This window comes from Dryobates pubescens, chromosome 38, assembly GCF_014839835.1.
Source record: "Dryobates pubescens isolate bDryPub1 chromosome 38, bDryPub1.pri, whole genome shotgun sequence".
In the NCBI taxonomy this organism is placed as follows: domain Eukaryota; kingdom Metazoa; phylum Chordata; class Aves; order Piciformes; family Picidae; genus Dryobates; species Dryobates pubescens.
In genome coordinates, this window is record NC_071649.1 from 4,275,322 (window position 1) to 4,291,138 (window position 15,817).

General features: G+C 43.3%; 1 protein-coding gene across 1 annotated transcript in view; it reads left to right on the forward strand.

The window, feature by feature from the left end:
- SUSD5 (sushi domain containing 5) overlaps positions 1-15,817 on the forward strand; it is a 44,636-nt gene that overhangs the window by 13,926 nt on the left and 14,893 nt on the right. Inside the window, exon 3 of the mRNA XM_009907954.2 lies at positions 10,270-10,388. Coding sequence (XP_009906256.2) covers positions 10,270-10,388 — 119 coding nt within the window. The remainder of the gene's footprint in view (positions 1-10,269; positions 10,389-15,817) is intronic.

A 15,817-nucleotide genomic window follows, 5' to 3' on the forward strand; every position in this document is an offset into this window, starting at 1 on the left:
GCACATCACTGCATCAGCATGAGCACATTTACAGTGCCTGCTCACTGGGCAAAGAGAAGTCAGTCTGAAGAACTATCTCAGTTTGGGTGATTGTGAAAGTTTTGATGTCTCATACGTAAACATTGATCCATGTGTGAGTATGTAAAAGTTTAGAATAGAATAGAATAGAATAGACCAGGTTGGAAGAGACCTTCAAGATCATCGTGTCCAACCTATCATCCAACACCACCTAATCAACTAAACCATGCAACTAAACCATGGCACCAAGCACCCTATCAAGTCTCCTCCTGAACACCTCCAGTGTTGGTGACTCCACCACCTCCTCGGGCAGCCCATTCCAATGGGCAATCACTCTGTGTAAAACTTCCTCCTAACCTCCAGCCTAAACCTCCCCTGGCGCAGCCTGAGACTGTGTCCTCTTGTTCTGGTGCTGGCTGCCTGGGAGAGGAGACCAACCTCTGCCTGTCTACAACCTCCCTTCAGGTAGTTGTAGAGAGCAATAAGGTCACCCCTGAGTCTCCTCTTCTCCAGGCTAAGCAACCCCAGCTCCCTCAGTCTCTCCTCATAGAGCTTGTGTTCCAAGCCCCTCACCAACTTGGTTGCCCTTCTCTGGACACGTTCCAGCAAGTCAACATCCTTCCTAAACTGAGGGTCCCAGAACTGGACACAGTACTCAAGGTGTGGCCTAACCAGTGCAGTGTACAGGGGCAGAATATAATGGGATTTCCTCTGCTGGATCCAGTGAGGTTGTGGCCACCCAGCTCACACCAGCCTACTTATAACTGAGCCACTACAGTGACTGTTGCCTCCTCAGCTGTGCTGGTAGAGGTGCTCGTCTCTTGTCTATTTTACCTCAGAAGTTACCTGAGTGGGCCAGCAACTAGGTGTTAAACCCCATTGTTCTGCAGAGTGATGCTGGTGGAAGAAGACACCGGTCTGCTGGTAGAGATGCTCATCTTGCACTCACTCCCTAACCCACTTCAGTCTCTCCAAACTGGGCTAGCACAAGCACCTTGACAAATACAGAACCATAGAATGGTTTGTGTTGGAAAGAACTTTTAAGGATCACCTAGTCCAACCACTGCTGAAGTAAGCAAGGATGTCTTCAACTAGACCAAGTTGTTCACAGTCCTGTCCACCCTGGTCTTAAATGTTTCCAGGGATGAGGTTTCTATCACCTCTCTGAGAAATCTGCCAGTATTTAACCACCCTCGGTACAAAACAATTTCTTCCTTGTACCTAGTAAAAATACACCCTCTTTTAAGTTTAAACTCTTCATCCCTTGTCCTAGCACAACAGGCCCTGCTAAAAAGACTGTTGCTATTTTTTCATAGGCCCCCTTTAAGTACTGAAAGGCCACAATAAGATCTTCCTGGAGCCTTCTCTTCTCCAGGCTGAAGAACCCAAATTCTCTCAGCCTGACTTAATATGATTCAATTCAACTGTAGGATGGAAATTGCTTAAACAAATAAATCCCTGCCAGCAAACCCAGAGAGACAATAAACTGGGTGGTTTTGTGGTTTGAGCAGCCTGGGACAGAACCTCTCTCACAGGCATAATGGGATGGTTTTGTCTTCCACTTCCAGTTGTTCAGACTGATTGAATTCAGAGTTCAGGGCTGTTTGCCCAGGCAGCCATTTACCTGACATGTAGCTCAGAAAGCATCGCACACACATTTCCATTTCAGGAAATGAAATGCCACTAGGCAGGTCTTGTTTGTCAGCTAAGCCCTATTGCACACCCTCTTATAGCTTATTTGCACATCAGATAGGTGAGTGCTTGAACCAGCAAGCAATGACAGAAGCTGGTAGCATTCTCTGAAGGGCTCTCACTGCTACCTTTTTAGTTCAGATGTTGGACTGGAAAACTTTGTGTTGAGTCCTGCAAATCTGGACACCATGTCCTGTAGGGTCATATGTTCATTTCTGGTGATTTTTAAATTTGGAAAGTGGACATGACACAGATTTTCTTATGGTCATCCCTGTGCACAGAATATTAGAAACCCTTCTGTAAGACCTTTGAAGCTCTGCATCAACTTTCTGTTATATGATAGACCTTCTTCAGGGTTGTCAACCTGTTCCTTTGCATTAGATTGCCCCAGGCTGGTTCCTGCAGGATTTATTTCGGAGGGGATAGCTCTGGAGCAAGCAAGCAGAGTCAGCTACAGTAAGTCTTGCTGTGGGAGTCAGAAGACTGGGGTTCTTTTCTTGGCTGACCACAGACCAGATGTTTGCTGCTAGGGAAATTACTTCATCTCTATTTTTCCTTCCTTTTGTTAGCTTCTTGAGTTTTACTCTGACTCCTTTTGAATGCTTCTAACAAAGCAGGGCCCTCATTGCAGATGACACCAGTGGGAAATGTAATAATATGAATGAGAAATGACATTTCACAAGTCTACCTACTTTTTCTGCAGAGTATGGGGGACCTGGCAGCAGGGAAATAACAGCACATTTCTTAGGAAAGAAAAACACCAATATCCCAGGAATGAAAGCAAGCTCAGTGGCTAACCATTACCATGAAAGCATCTGTGTGTGCAACCCTCAGGCTTGTGGGCCCCGTGAAGTCTCTCCAGGTGTACAAGCTGCACAGGCTATTTGCTTCTTTGCAGAGAAGCAGTCCTGTATGTTAGGTCAGCTTGGCGAGTTCTGTGTTTTATTTCAAGGTTGTGCTCTGCTGCCTGATAATAATTTGTATGAATTTGCTTCCAGATATATGTGTGAGTTAGGTCAATAAGTTCTCTTCAGCAGAAAAATTCAGACATGCCTGACAAGCTGTGGTGCAACTCCAAATGCTGAAATTGCTTATGAAAATGTCTGAGGAGGTCTTGCACTTTGAAAGGCCTCCTAGCCCCAGAAAAAACAAAGTACTTAGGTTTCAGGAACAGGAATTGCTACAGGAAGCTCAGTCAGGAGACTTAAGTGTAATGTATGGACACAGCCAGTTCACTCCAAGGAATGATGTCACTGAGAAATGTGGACATGAGCTGCTTACCTTCAGCTTTGGGGGGGATGCAAATCTTTCCTTGGCACAGCTGGGAAAGATGGTATGGCCAAGGTATGACAGCCATGGCTCTCATAAAACAGCCCGATAACTGAAGTACTTCTTATAAAATGTACTTTTTCAGGAGAAGCATTATATGAAAGAAGATAAATTTTTGGTGTATTTTCTAGGACAAACATCATCTGCCAAACTGTAACACCAGAGTCTTCAGAGAAGCCATTTCCTTAGCTGGGACTTACACTTTGAAATTGTGTTTTTAACTGTGACTTTTTAACAAGCATTGAGGGCTTTAGCAAAGCTTCATCAAACTTTGCAAAAAAAGATAAGGGTGTGCTAGTGAAATTAGGTAATGCTGGAAGTTGTTAAAAGTCACAATATTGAACAGGAAGGTAAGACTGACATCAGAAAGAGAGTAACAGAAAGGAGGTGCAGTGTAGCAGTAATACTCAAAGACTGGTAACAGTTCCTGCCTTAAGCTGTGGGAAGAGTTTGTTTTTGGATAGCTTTGGAAGACTGTGGGGAAGATTTGCCTTTGCTTGAATTAGAGAAAGCTGTGTTTTGTCTTTGACTCCAAGGGTGATGTAAACACTTTGTAGCTGAAGGAGAGAAACTGGGCAGAATTTGGTTGGATGTGTTAAAATATTGTTTTGTTATTTTGACCTATTGTATGCCTTAATTATGTGCATGCCAGTAAAAAATGACCAACTGAGATGTGACACATGTGCCTTCTGATAGACTATACAACTTTGTTGTATAATGTAATAGAGGTCTTCACCTGCTTACATCTGGTCCTGAAAGCTTGCTTGAGGTAATTAGAACATCTATACAACAACAAATGGTGACCCTGATGTGATTTGAACACAGAGCCTTCTGATCTTCATCTGTACAACAACATTAAGCAGGCAGCTGAGCTGGAGAAGGCAGAGCAGGAGGGAATGCTGGGTTCAGTCACAGAACACAGGGCGACAGGGAGCCTCTCATAGAATAAACTAGCTCACATAAGGACTGTGAGAAAAAGAAATGCAAAGTATGATCCTCCTAAATGATACCAGCAGCTCTTTGAGGAGAGAGAAGGCAACACTCAAGGACTTGAGCGGGTGAGACGCCACCTGAAATAGTGCAATGCGGATCTGGGTATCTGAGCTCAGAAGGGGTGAGTTCAGGACAGGTGAAAGCACCTTTCTGATCAGAAATTACTAAAGGTGATCAGTTTGCTTAGCCTGGCAAAATGAAGGCAGAGGGAAATATGCTAACTCATAGCAAATGCAATCAAGAGACTAATATGAGGATTTTACCTTCCCAGTTAGTTCCGATGAACCTGATTTTAAAAGAACTTCACATGTTTTGCCCTTTTAAAGAATCTCTGTAATGTTTCATCCTATTTGAAAGCCTTTTGTCTGAGAACTGAGCTTTGTAAATCAACAGCATTAGGCATTTTCCCCCCTTTGGGAGCTAATCAATAACATCTGTTATGAAAGCTATAGATTAAACTGCAGCAGATAAGATAAAATTGGGTAAAACCAACTTTCTAGTATTAGTTCATGTGTCTTTGAGTACCCAAGTAGTCCAGGCCAGGAAGTAACACAGCTCTCCTCTATGTGCACTAAGAATGACCAAATTACAGAATCACAGAATCACCAAGGTTGGAAGAGACCTCAAAGATCATCAAGTCCAACCTGTCACCACAGACCTCATGACTAAACCATGGCACCAAGTGCCACATCCTATCCCCTCTTGAACACCTCCAGGGACGGTGACTCCACCACCTCCCTGGACAGCCCATTCCAAGGGTGAATGACTCTCTCAGTGAAGAACTTTCTCCTCACCTCGAGCCTAAACTTCCCCTGGTGCAGCTTGAGACTATGTCCTCTTGTTCTGGTGCTGGTTGCTTGAAAGAAGAGACCAACCCCTTCCTGTCTACAACCACCCTTCAGGTAGTTGTATACAGCAATGAGGTCACCCCTGAGCCTCCTCTTCTCCAGGCTAAACAATCCCAGCTCCCTCAGCCTCTCCTTAAAGGGCTTGTACATAGTGACATTGTAGTAAAATGGCTATATAAAATCTTTCATTCTCAGCTACAGTATGAAAATCTTCATGAATGGGACATATTTATTTAATGAACAGAGGCCTTGCTATTTCAATAGTCTTATGCACAATTTTAAGCACAAAAGGCTGCATTTTGGTGTTTATTTTTAAGAATCTAAAGGATATTGGTTCTGCTTTGGTAAGACCTCCTTTTGACATTTCCAGTGGCAGTATTGCTGTTGGAACGTCTTCATGTCACACTTACCAGCTGCTTTCTTTGGGTCACATCCAGCCAAAATTAGTCTCTATAGTTCCCAGTCAACAGACTTCCCACAGCCCACCTGTGCTCCCTTTCATGACTTTTCAGGGAAGTTTTCTTCCCTTTGGTAACCATGACCATGTCATTTATATTTTATTCCTCATCAGAGCCAGCTCTATAATTTGCAGCTTCCCAAACTACAGAAGGGAAAGACTAAGAACAAAAATCCTCGAACTTGGCTTCCCAACTACTGATTTTTCCCCCCTCTCACCCAGTTACAGAAACACAAGTGCTAAAGCTGACCCATGAAAAAAAATTAGCACAGGATGTTAAAGATTTATCTTGAGTAAGAAAAGTGATGAAATTTTTAGCTTTCTAATTAGGGGAAGGTTTGTTACAGTTCTATTAGGTTATGAGTCAAGCTTTCACAGTGCCTCAGCTAACACACTGTTGATGATCTTCTTCTGAGTTGAATATATTTATATGCAAGTTCATAATACTATGCATAAATGTCATAAGACCATTCTGACTCAGTTCAGTGAATTTATTGACTAAGGCTGCAAAACTTACAATCAACTGACAGATAAGGTAATGACAAAACATCTCTGTCCCACCTGCTGGTGGTGGTTCACACTGTGTCATATAAACTCAGCTGTTAACTCCATATGTCTTAATTTGGGTTGGCTGAAAAGTTTTCAATGATTACAAAATTAGAAATAATATTAGAGGAGAAATTTACAAATTCAGAATTTATAAAGTTTTAGAAAGTAAGTACAAGTATCAGTGGATACTCCTTTAAACAAAATGTATAATGCATATGTAAATCTTAAGTGTTTGTGATGTATGTCTTTATTATGCCTGCATATTTGCACTACATACAATTAGGTACTGTTAGTATGGCTTGAATATATCCATTTTGGGCTCCCCATTTCAGGAGGGACAGGGATCTACTTGAGAGAGTCCAATGGAGGGCTATGAGGATGATGAAGGGACTGGAGCACTGCCTGATGAGGAGGGGCTGACAGCCCTGGGGCTGTTTAGTCTGGAGAAAACTGAGAGGGGATCTCATCAATGTCTATCAATATCTGAGGGCTGGGGGTCAGGAAGGAAGGGACAGGGACAGCCTCTGCTCACTTGTGCCTGTGGTAGGACAAAGGGGCAAGGGATGTAAACACCTCAACACGAGGAAGAACTTTACTGTGAGGGTCACAAAGCACTGGAACAGAGAGGTTGTGGAGTCTCCTTCTCTGGAGACTTTCAAGCACTGTCTGGATGCATTCCTGTGGGACCTGTGTTGATTCTATGGTCCTGCTCTGGCAGGGGGTTGGACTTAATGATCTCCTACGGTCTCTTCCAACTCCTAACATCCTCTGATCCTGTGATTATAGGAATCATAGAATTGTCAGGGCTAGAAGGGACCTCAAGGATCATCCAGTCCCACCCCCCCCAGCCATGGGCAGGGACACCTCACACTAGATCAGGTTGCTCACAGCCACATCCAGCCTGGCCTTAAAAACCTCCAGGGATGAGGCTTCCACTACCTCCCTGGGCAACCTCTTCCAGTGTCTCACCACCCTCCTGGGGAAGAAATTCTTCCTAACATCCATGACATATTTAATAGTACATATTACATAATGGCGTATTGTGAAATAAATACTATCCACACCAGCTTTCTTGCTATTCCCTTCTTAGAACAGAAGAATTAGGAGAAGTGCAAAATACACCAATTACTATTGATTACATAGTGCACTAGAAACAATCTAACTGGTGCAAGAGTAAGTGGAAGGTTTCTAGGAAGTCTACTTCATATCTTATTGTGCTACATATTAAATCTCCTCCTTGTGTGTGCACATGACAAATGCAAGATCTGAGTCATGGCACAGCAAAACAGCTATCAGCTTGGCCTTTTTTGGGGGGTAGGTACAGAGGAGGCATTGTCAATTGTTTTCAGTTGGATGAATTGTACAGTGGGAATTAAACTGAGGTTGAACATAGTGCAGAGTCTGAGGCTGCTTGATTTCTCACTTGAGAGAAGATACACCATGAAGCAGGTTGCCGTTCTGGGCTGGGTAAGAGTGCACTGTGAAGAGTCTCTTTAGCTCAGGGCTTGTCAAGGAACAAAAGGAGGCACCATTAGGCAACCTCCACTCTCCATCAGAGAAGGGACTGTTGTGAATACTGCTAAAATCCCTCTTTCCCAACTACATTTTTACCTTACTGTTAGTACATGGCATCTACACAATCCATAGCAATGGTATGTGTGATTGATTTTTATGTTGTGGTTGTGAGTTCATGGCCATGCAAGAGTAATTTCCCAAGAGGCATGCATGCTTCAAGCAGATGTGCATGAAATATAGAGGATTATTACAGATTATCTGCCATATCCAAACTCAGTATGTTTCTTCTTGTTTCATAAGAGACCTCCATAGGAGGAGAAATAAAATTGCAGTTTTGTTAAATACAAGGTACAAAATCATGCACTACGCTGCTGTAAGCATCAGATTACAATGTATGCTGAGATGAGTAATGAGCAAGTCTTAAACTGTGTCCAGTTCTGGGCCTCTCAGCTTAGGAAACATGTTGAGTTGATGGAACGTGTCCAGAGAAGGGCAACAAACCTGGTGAGGGGTCTGGAGCACAGCCCTGTGAGGAGCAGCTGAGGGAGCTGGGGTTGCTTAGCCTGCAGAAGAGAAGGCCCAGGGGAGACCTTATTGCTCTCTACAACTATCTGAAGAGAGGTTGTAGCCAGGTGGGGGTTGGTCTCTTCTCCCAGGCAACCAGCACCAGAACAAGGGGACACAGTCTCAAGCTGTGCCAGGGGAGGTTTAGACTCGAGGTGAGGAAAAAGTTCTTCACTGAGCGAGTCATTCGTCATTGGAATGGGCTGCCCAGGGAGGTGGTGGAGTCACAGTCCCTGGAGGTGTTCAAGGGGAGATTGGACGTGGCACTTGGTGCCATGATCTAGTCGTGAGGTCTGTTGGAACAGGTTGGACTTGATGATCCTTGGGGTCTCTTCCAACCTTAGTTATACTGTGATACTGTGATACTGTGATAGAAGGGAACGTGGCCTGATTCTCAGAGGCCAGAATTGTGTGATGACAACAGCAGGTGGAGTGGTTTTGTGGTTGGTTGGTTGGTTTTGGCTGTTTGTTTGGTGGAGTTTGTTTGCTTGGGTTTTTTGATCGGTTTGCTTGGTTTGGGGTATGTCTAATTGTGTCTGAAAATACAATTGGAGATGAGAGGCGCAAATTTTAAAAGCCAGGTTGGTATCTGTCTACTCAGTGCTGCAAGGCTTAACTCATCAAGGTACCTGAGTGAGTGATTGATTATTGGAAAGACTAAGGTTGCTAAGTCACGTTTTGAATGGAGGCATAACTGTTCAATTCACTTAGGCCTTGTTAGACCTAGTGGAACAATGTGTGAGTACATACAACCATTTCCTAATTGATGGCTTGATTCTCCCAGCCAGCTTAGCTCTCTTTGCTAGATAAGGTCACTTATCTCAAGTTGCCTGATTACTGACCTAGAGGAATCAGACTTTAAGTGCATTAAATTCACAGAGAATTTGATTTTAAAGTTATATGGACAAAACTGTCCTGCAGGTGACCTCCAAAAAAATCAAGGAGTGTTTTCCTAACAAAAGAAACATATTTGATTTGAAATTGTAGAGGGGCTCTCAGTAGGGACTGGCATCATGTTTTGCAGAGCAGAAGCATGGTAGGAACCATTCTGGTAGGTATGCATGACCCCCACCACGTGGCTTGCTTCATGTCATTTTCATATGTTTACATTGAAAGAACACTAAAGTTGCCTATTTGCTGCCTAAAAGCTAACACTTGCCAAAATGGAGGTACCTTGTGCAATCATAACTCAGTCCACTTCTATAAATCGTTACGTAGTATTGAAGTGCATGAGCTGGGTTTCCACTGGGTCTTTTCCATGCTCAGCGAATGGGCAGTTAGCCAATATTTGTTTTATTCCTCAATTCGAGTGTGGGACTGATGGCAAAATTAGTTCAACCATTGCACAATACAACATGATCAATTTCCTCCCCTGGAAGGATTCCTCTGTGCAAAGCACTTTTCCCTTTCTTTCACTGGAGGAGCTGACCGTGCAACACTTTGCAAATCTGCTGTCCACAAAAAATAAACCCCACACCACTAATATCCAGCTGCAAAAATTTGGGCTGAGTTCGTGTTCCCAGCCTTTGTGACCTTCAGTGTGACAGTACAAGCAGTGTTTTCTACAACAAACTGTCTTCTATTTGTCAGTTTGAAGCCGCCAGTACAGCTGAGAGAAGAGATCATTAGTAATCTCTTCCTTCATGTTCAGTGCTACGGAGTTGTGAATGTAAATACAGATTTATTGCCTTCGCTCAAGCCTGCAAAGCACCACAGGATGAATTAGGCACTGCTGGGTATCAAACCAGAAAAAAAGCAGTTTACACAAGAGGGTGGAATTGCTGTTTAAAAAAAAGTAGCAGTTTTTCTTCCAAGAACTGAAGATGAATTTTCTGAGTTTGCCTGTGTTAGCTTTTGGGCAGCTGACTATGTGACATTAATGGTCTTTTAATGTAAAATGACAATGATATATAATCTTTCAGACCAAATCTTGAGTTTTCTGTTCGTTCTTATCCAGGTGCCATTGGTGGATATCTATATTGCTGGAATGTGAGAGCTGAATATGGCCTTAGATACTCTGGGACTTGGTCCGATGTTTGGAAGCATTACAGATTATAACAGATAAATATTCTTTAATGCTTCCTATGCCTTGAATTGAGCTACAGCAATCAACTTTTTAATTACTGCTAATTCTCGCTTAGCTTTTTCCATGGATCTTCCCACACTAATGCCTTGTGCGCCAACTCAAACAGTTAAGCCAAGACTAAAGCCTGATGGCTGTGATAAAAGATCTCCAAATTTCATCTGCATGTACAACTTCAGAAGATTTCTGACTGGTTTTTTTCTTCTTCTTCTTTATTTTAGGACAATTATATGCAGAAAGACGGGCAGCAAACAGCAGAGCGTGAAAGCCATTGATGTTAAAATTGAAACCAATCGCTTTGTGAATGACCAATATGATGCTTTTTGTGTAAAGGATGAAGGTCAGCACTGATATACTATTGAAGTAATGCAGAGTCATCTCTCTTGCAACACTAAAAGTTTTGCCCTCAATTTTTCGGTGCTGAGAGGCAAAGAGAGAATGTTAAGGAAGCAATCTTTATACTAATTGCCCATGAAGTGAGCCAACTGCTGCAAAGACATTGGTGGCAGGAGATAAATTGCACTAACTTTTTGTCTTTGCTGCAGTTTTTGCAAGTTCAAGCAGCACTACTGATCTGGAAGAACCCATTTTGGTGTTCACAGGACAACCTTTATAGAAAAGACTCTATCTGACACCAATATAACTGAGATGCCTAAAGCATTTCCCAAAAATGGTTAAATATAACCCAGGAAGCTGGCTTCTGACTGCAAAACACCACACTGTTGCATATGTATCAGTATAGAACATTTCATGGGATCATTTTGCATACAAACTTCATTGCCTACATTTTATTTTTGTTTTGGGTTGTTGTTGTTTTGTTAACAAGTGTAGACTAGCCTGCTAGGGCCCTTGCTATATCATGGATGATTCTGAAAATCTATTTATTTCCAGTTTATGTTGATGCTTAAACTTTCAGATATTCAAATGCTGTAACCTACAAGCAAAGAAAGATTCTGCAGTAAAAAACTAAATTGTTACCAATAGGCAGGATTGTGTAAAGAAGTCTGGGAGCCCCTGAAACAGATTGATGATGTCCCCAGTGAAGTTTCACATCTCAGTTCCGAGAAAAGCAGGGAGAAGCAGGTGGCATTTACTGGGAAATAAAAGTTCACAGCACAGGAAGGCATTTTGATAAACAGCAGTGGGAATGAAAATATGGTTGCAGTGAAACGTGGCAGAGGTGATGCATATTTGATGTGCATCCAGGTAGTAAAAAAATCAGATTGGCTGACCATCCTCTCAAGTCACCCTCATGATAGCAACTCCAGGCTCCGTGCCTCTATGAGTGATGCCGGCTCTGTCACCCAGTTGCTAATGTGGTCACACAAGCACCTTTGTGCTTTCTTCCATGCTGCTCCTCACAAATAGGAGCATCTCCCAGTAAACATCTACAAAACTCTCTCATTGTCTTCATTCAAATCTCTTTTGTCATTCTCCACCCCCCCCCCCCCCCCCCAACCCCCCTACCCCCGCGGAGAAAAACCTTGCAGTGGGTGGGACAGCTGTGGGATGCTGAAATCATGGCTCATGCCACTATTGTTCCATTGTGCCCTTGTGCTCCCCTGTGTGTCTCCACCTTCTGTGTCTGAGCTTCCACGTAGATGTTGAACCTTGCCCTTTGCATCTGGTTACTGTGCACAGTAAAGGGGCTAAAGTGAAGATACGAACATAGTCTGACAGTGCTTGTTGGGAAGGAGTGCTGCTCTGGACTTGGAAACTGCAGAGTTAAACTCAGGGCAAATTCAGATCTTTGCAAAGGAGACAAAATTGACAAACAACTTGTTTTGTTCAAGTCAGGGAATTTCCTGATGGCAGAATGGGATGATCATGCTGTGCTTTCACACAGAAACATTTCTGGATGACAGGAAGGTCCCCTCTTCTTTGAACATATCAGAAAATGTGGATGCAGAGCCAGAGTTCAAATAGCAATGCTTAGGTGAGGTAGAGTGGCACAGCCTAGTCTATAGTTGGTATGAAAAGAGCTGAGTTCAGAAAGACAAGACCCTTAACATGCAAGTGTAGTACACAGTAACACACAAACCTTTTGACTGATGAAAGCAGAACTTTAGCAGAACTTTCACCTCAGCAATGCTGCTTTCAGTTTTGGGAAGTAAATGACAGAATCATAGAATTATGTTGCTTGGAAAAGACATTTAAGATCAAGTCCAACCATATCCAGTAAGAAGCAGCAAGAGCAAATCCTATAGAATAGAATAGAATAGAATAGAATAGACCAGGTTGGAAGAGACCTTCAAGATCATTGTGTCCAACCCATCAACCAATCCAACCCATCTAAACAACTAACCCATGTCACCAAGCACCCCATCAAGTCTCCTCCTGAAAACCACCAATGATGGCAACTCCACCACCTCCCCAGGGAGGCCATTCCAATGGGCAATCACACTCTCTGTATAGAACTTCTTCCTCACATCCAACCTAAACCTCCCCTGGTGAAGCCTGAGACTGTGTCCTCTTGTTCTGGTACTGGCTTCCTGGGAGAAGAGACCAACCTCTGCCTGTCTACAATCTCCGTTCAGGTAGCTGTAGAGAGCAATAAGGTCACCCCTGAGTCTCCTCTTCTCCAGGCTAAGCAACCCCAGCTCCCTCAGTCTCTCCTCACAGGGCTGTGCTCCAAACCCCTCACCAACTTTGTTGCCCTTCTCTGGACTCGTTCCAGCAAGTCAACATCCTTCCTAAACTGAGGGTCCCAGAACTGGACACAGTACTCAAGGTGTGCCCTAACCAGTGCAGTGTACAGGGGCAGAATGACCTCCCTGTTCCTGCTGGCCACACTGTTCCTGATGCAGGCCAGGATGCCATTGACCCTCTTGGCTGCCTGGGCACACTGCAGGCTCATGTTCAGCCTACCATCAACCAGCACCCCCAGGTCCCTCTCCGCCTGGCTGCTCTCCAGCCACTCTGACCCCAGCCTGTAGCTCTGCGTGGGGTTGTTGCGGCCAATGTGCAGAACCCGGCACTTGGATGTGTTCAGTCTCATGCTGTTGGACTCTGCCCATCTGTCCAGCCTGTCGAGGTCCCTCTGCAGAGCCTCTCTACCCTCCAGCAGATCAACTCCTGCCCCCAGCATGGTGTCGTCTGCAAATTTACTGATGATGGACTCAATGCCCTCATCCAGATCATCAATACAGATGTTAAAGAGCATGGGGCCCAGTACTGATGCCTGGGGCACACCACTAGTGACTGGCTGCCAGCTGGATGTGGCACCATTCACCACCAATATGGCACCATATTGCACCGCCATAGAAGTTTCCATCTCAAAATTCCCTTCTTAAGCCCTTCTTAAGCCCTGATTTCTAATCAGTCTTTACTCAATTAACATTTAGCATGTGAACAGGTTAAAATTGTTTCAGCATACACCTCAGTGCGCCTCAGCAGTGGCCAGAGGCTAGCAAGAGCTCTGAGTATATGAGGAGGATTAGGTCCTTGCAAAGAAAAGTCCTGAAGTGTGAGACATTTTTTCTCTGTTTCTGAAACAGATCTTGTTCTGCATACACCGAGGAATTGCAGCAATATTTGATACTAAGAGTTGTGTTTTCCAGGGCATCAGTACTAGGAGTTATGCCTGACAGGGAAAGATGTAGCTGTGATGTTTTATGAATGTTGTGGAGCATAGCTGCAGGTTTGGCAGTAGGGAGAAATGTGTCTTCTCAGTTGCTTGTAAACAAATGTTTTATGCAGCCATTAGAGACTGGAGGACAACTCTGTACCACCAGCTTTGGAGATGCTGAGATCAGAGAGTTTCTTTCTTAGCCCTGAGTGCCAAAGATTACCTAAAAATATATTGGATTCTGTGTATTCTGAAAGTAGAGTATCACACGTGAAGTCAGATCTGGCCCACAGAGTGTTTATTTATTCTCTATCAAGGCTCATAAGAGAATACCTCAAAGTCCAAAAGAGATAAAGCAAGGAAAACAGAAAGCTGGAGGTTTTACTATCAGGCTTCTTTTTTTTTCCCTTTTTGAGAGGACCATACACCATTCAATTTCTTGTATGTGTCTAATCCTCTCTGTTCCCTTTCCTGTTTTCTTTCTTTTTTTCCACCTTTTTTTTTTTTTTTTTAAAGCAGCAAAGGAAAGATCTCTCTCTTGATAGCTCCCAGCTTTTATTGGTTCTTTCTTTTGGTGACCCACTGGTATTTACAGGCGACAAGATCAATCTCTACTCCATAAGGCTTTGATTTGCTGTCACTATAGAAAAACTAAACAGGCAGAAACTTATACTAGCATACAGCGTCAATGCAAATCAAACTTTGTTAATCACAACTGCTGGCTCCAGATACCCATTAAGGATTGATGGTTTACATATTTCAGTTTGCCTTTTAAAACAGGAAAAAAAATAAATTAGTGTATTCTGAATATATTAAAAGCAGCCTCCAAGAGCAACCAAACCGCCGTTTGCTTTATGTGATATTTGAAGTGTTTCTTTGTCTTTACCATCCTTTGCTGTAGAGATGAAGCTTTTAATTTTTTCGTTGCTGCAGCTTTTCTTTTCCAGATAGTGGACAGTGAATTTCCAGCTACCTGGTGATGTCATTTAAACCAAACGCATTGTTACAAGCCCTGTCGAAGGAGTTATTGACATCCTAAAATCGGTGGCTTACAAACAGGACTTATGTTGGCTATGACTGACTGAGTTTTGGTTCTTTGTACTCTATTTGTGCTCAGTGTTTTCATCCAAAAAGCAAAATCCCATAGGCTTTAGTGTCTCTGCAATCAAGAAGAAAAACAAACAAGCACACTACTCTTTCACAGGGCTGAGAATTAAGAGTTGCATTTTCCAGTTTCTTAACGATGAGATGACATCCTATAAATTCCAGTGGTCTCTCTGGAAAAACTCTGCTGAATGAGGCAGTTGTAGCAGGGGATGTTTCGTGTCAGATTTCTGAGCATGGTGCACAGTTAAAGGCAGCAGTTGTAGATAATCAGATTTCAGTGGATTCCCAGTTCTGACAGGTGGCGTAGAAGCTGAAGTTAACTTTTTTTCTCATGTCGATGGGGGTTTGCATTGATCTGAGGCTCTCCTTTCTATAGGCAGTATTTTATGAATACATCTCAAAAAAGCCTTTACAAACTGATGCTATGCTTCAAATCTGGACTGGGGAGGAGGGGTGCTGTGTTGTTAAAGTGGCTTGTGTCAACTCTGCCAGAAACCCTTTGTCACAAATCCTTTCCACCCATGGTTTGGAGTCAAAGTTACCCTTCAGAGGGGCCAACCAATGTTGAATGTACTGACTCAATTAGCAAGAGGCATCTTCAGTACCCTGTAAAAAAAGAATTGCTAAGTCTCTCAAAGGTTTGTAACCAGAGTCGTCCCTCGCCCTAACACATCTACACTCAACTCGTACATCTTTGCTGTGCCACTTATTCCCATCCTGTTGTCAGATGTTGTCTATCCCGATTTCAACCCATTTATATTGTGGTGGGGGTAATTTTCACTCCAGGAGACAGTCTGTACCAAACTACTGCTGACATGTAGATCTGCTGCACATTTCAACATTGCTTTCTATCTGTACCGTGCTGTCTTGCTATGTAGCCCAATCCACTGATGTTTGCTGAAGTCCAACTATAGGTGTTTGAATTCACTGTCAATATGTGGCAAAGCATCACAATATCCAGAAACTTACTCCAAGTTTCCAGGTTTGAGATGTGATCTTGCACACAAGCAGGCAGAGCACAGAATCTGCTGGATGGGACCTAAGTATCAAGCCCATCAGGCTGGTGTACTGGGAAGCATGCATTTGACTCATTT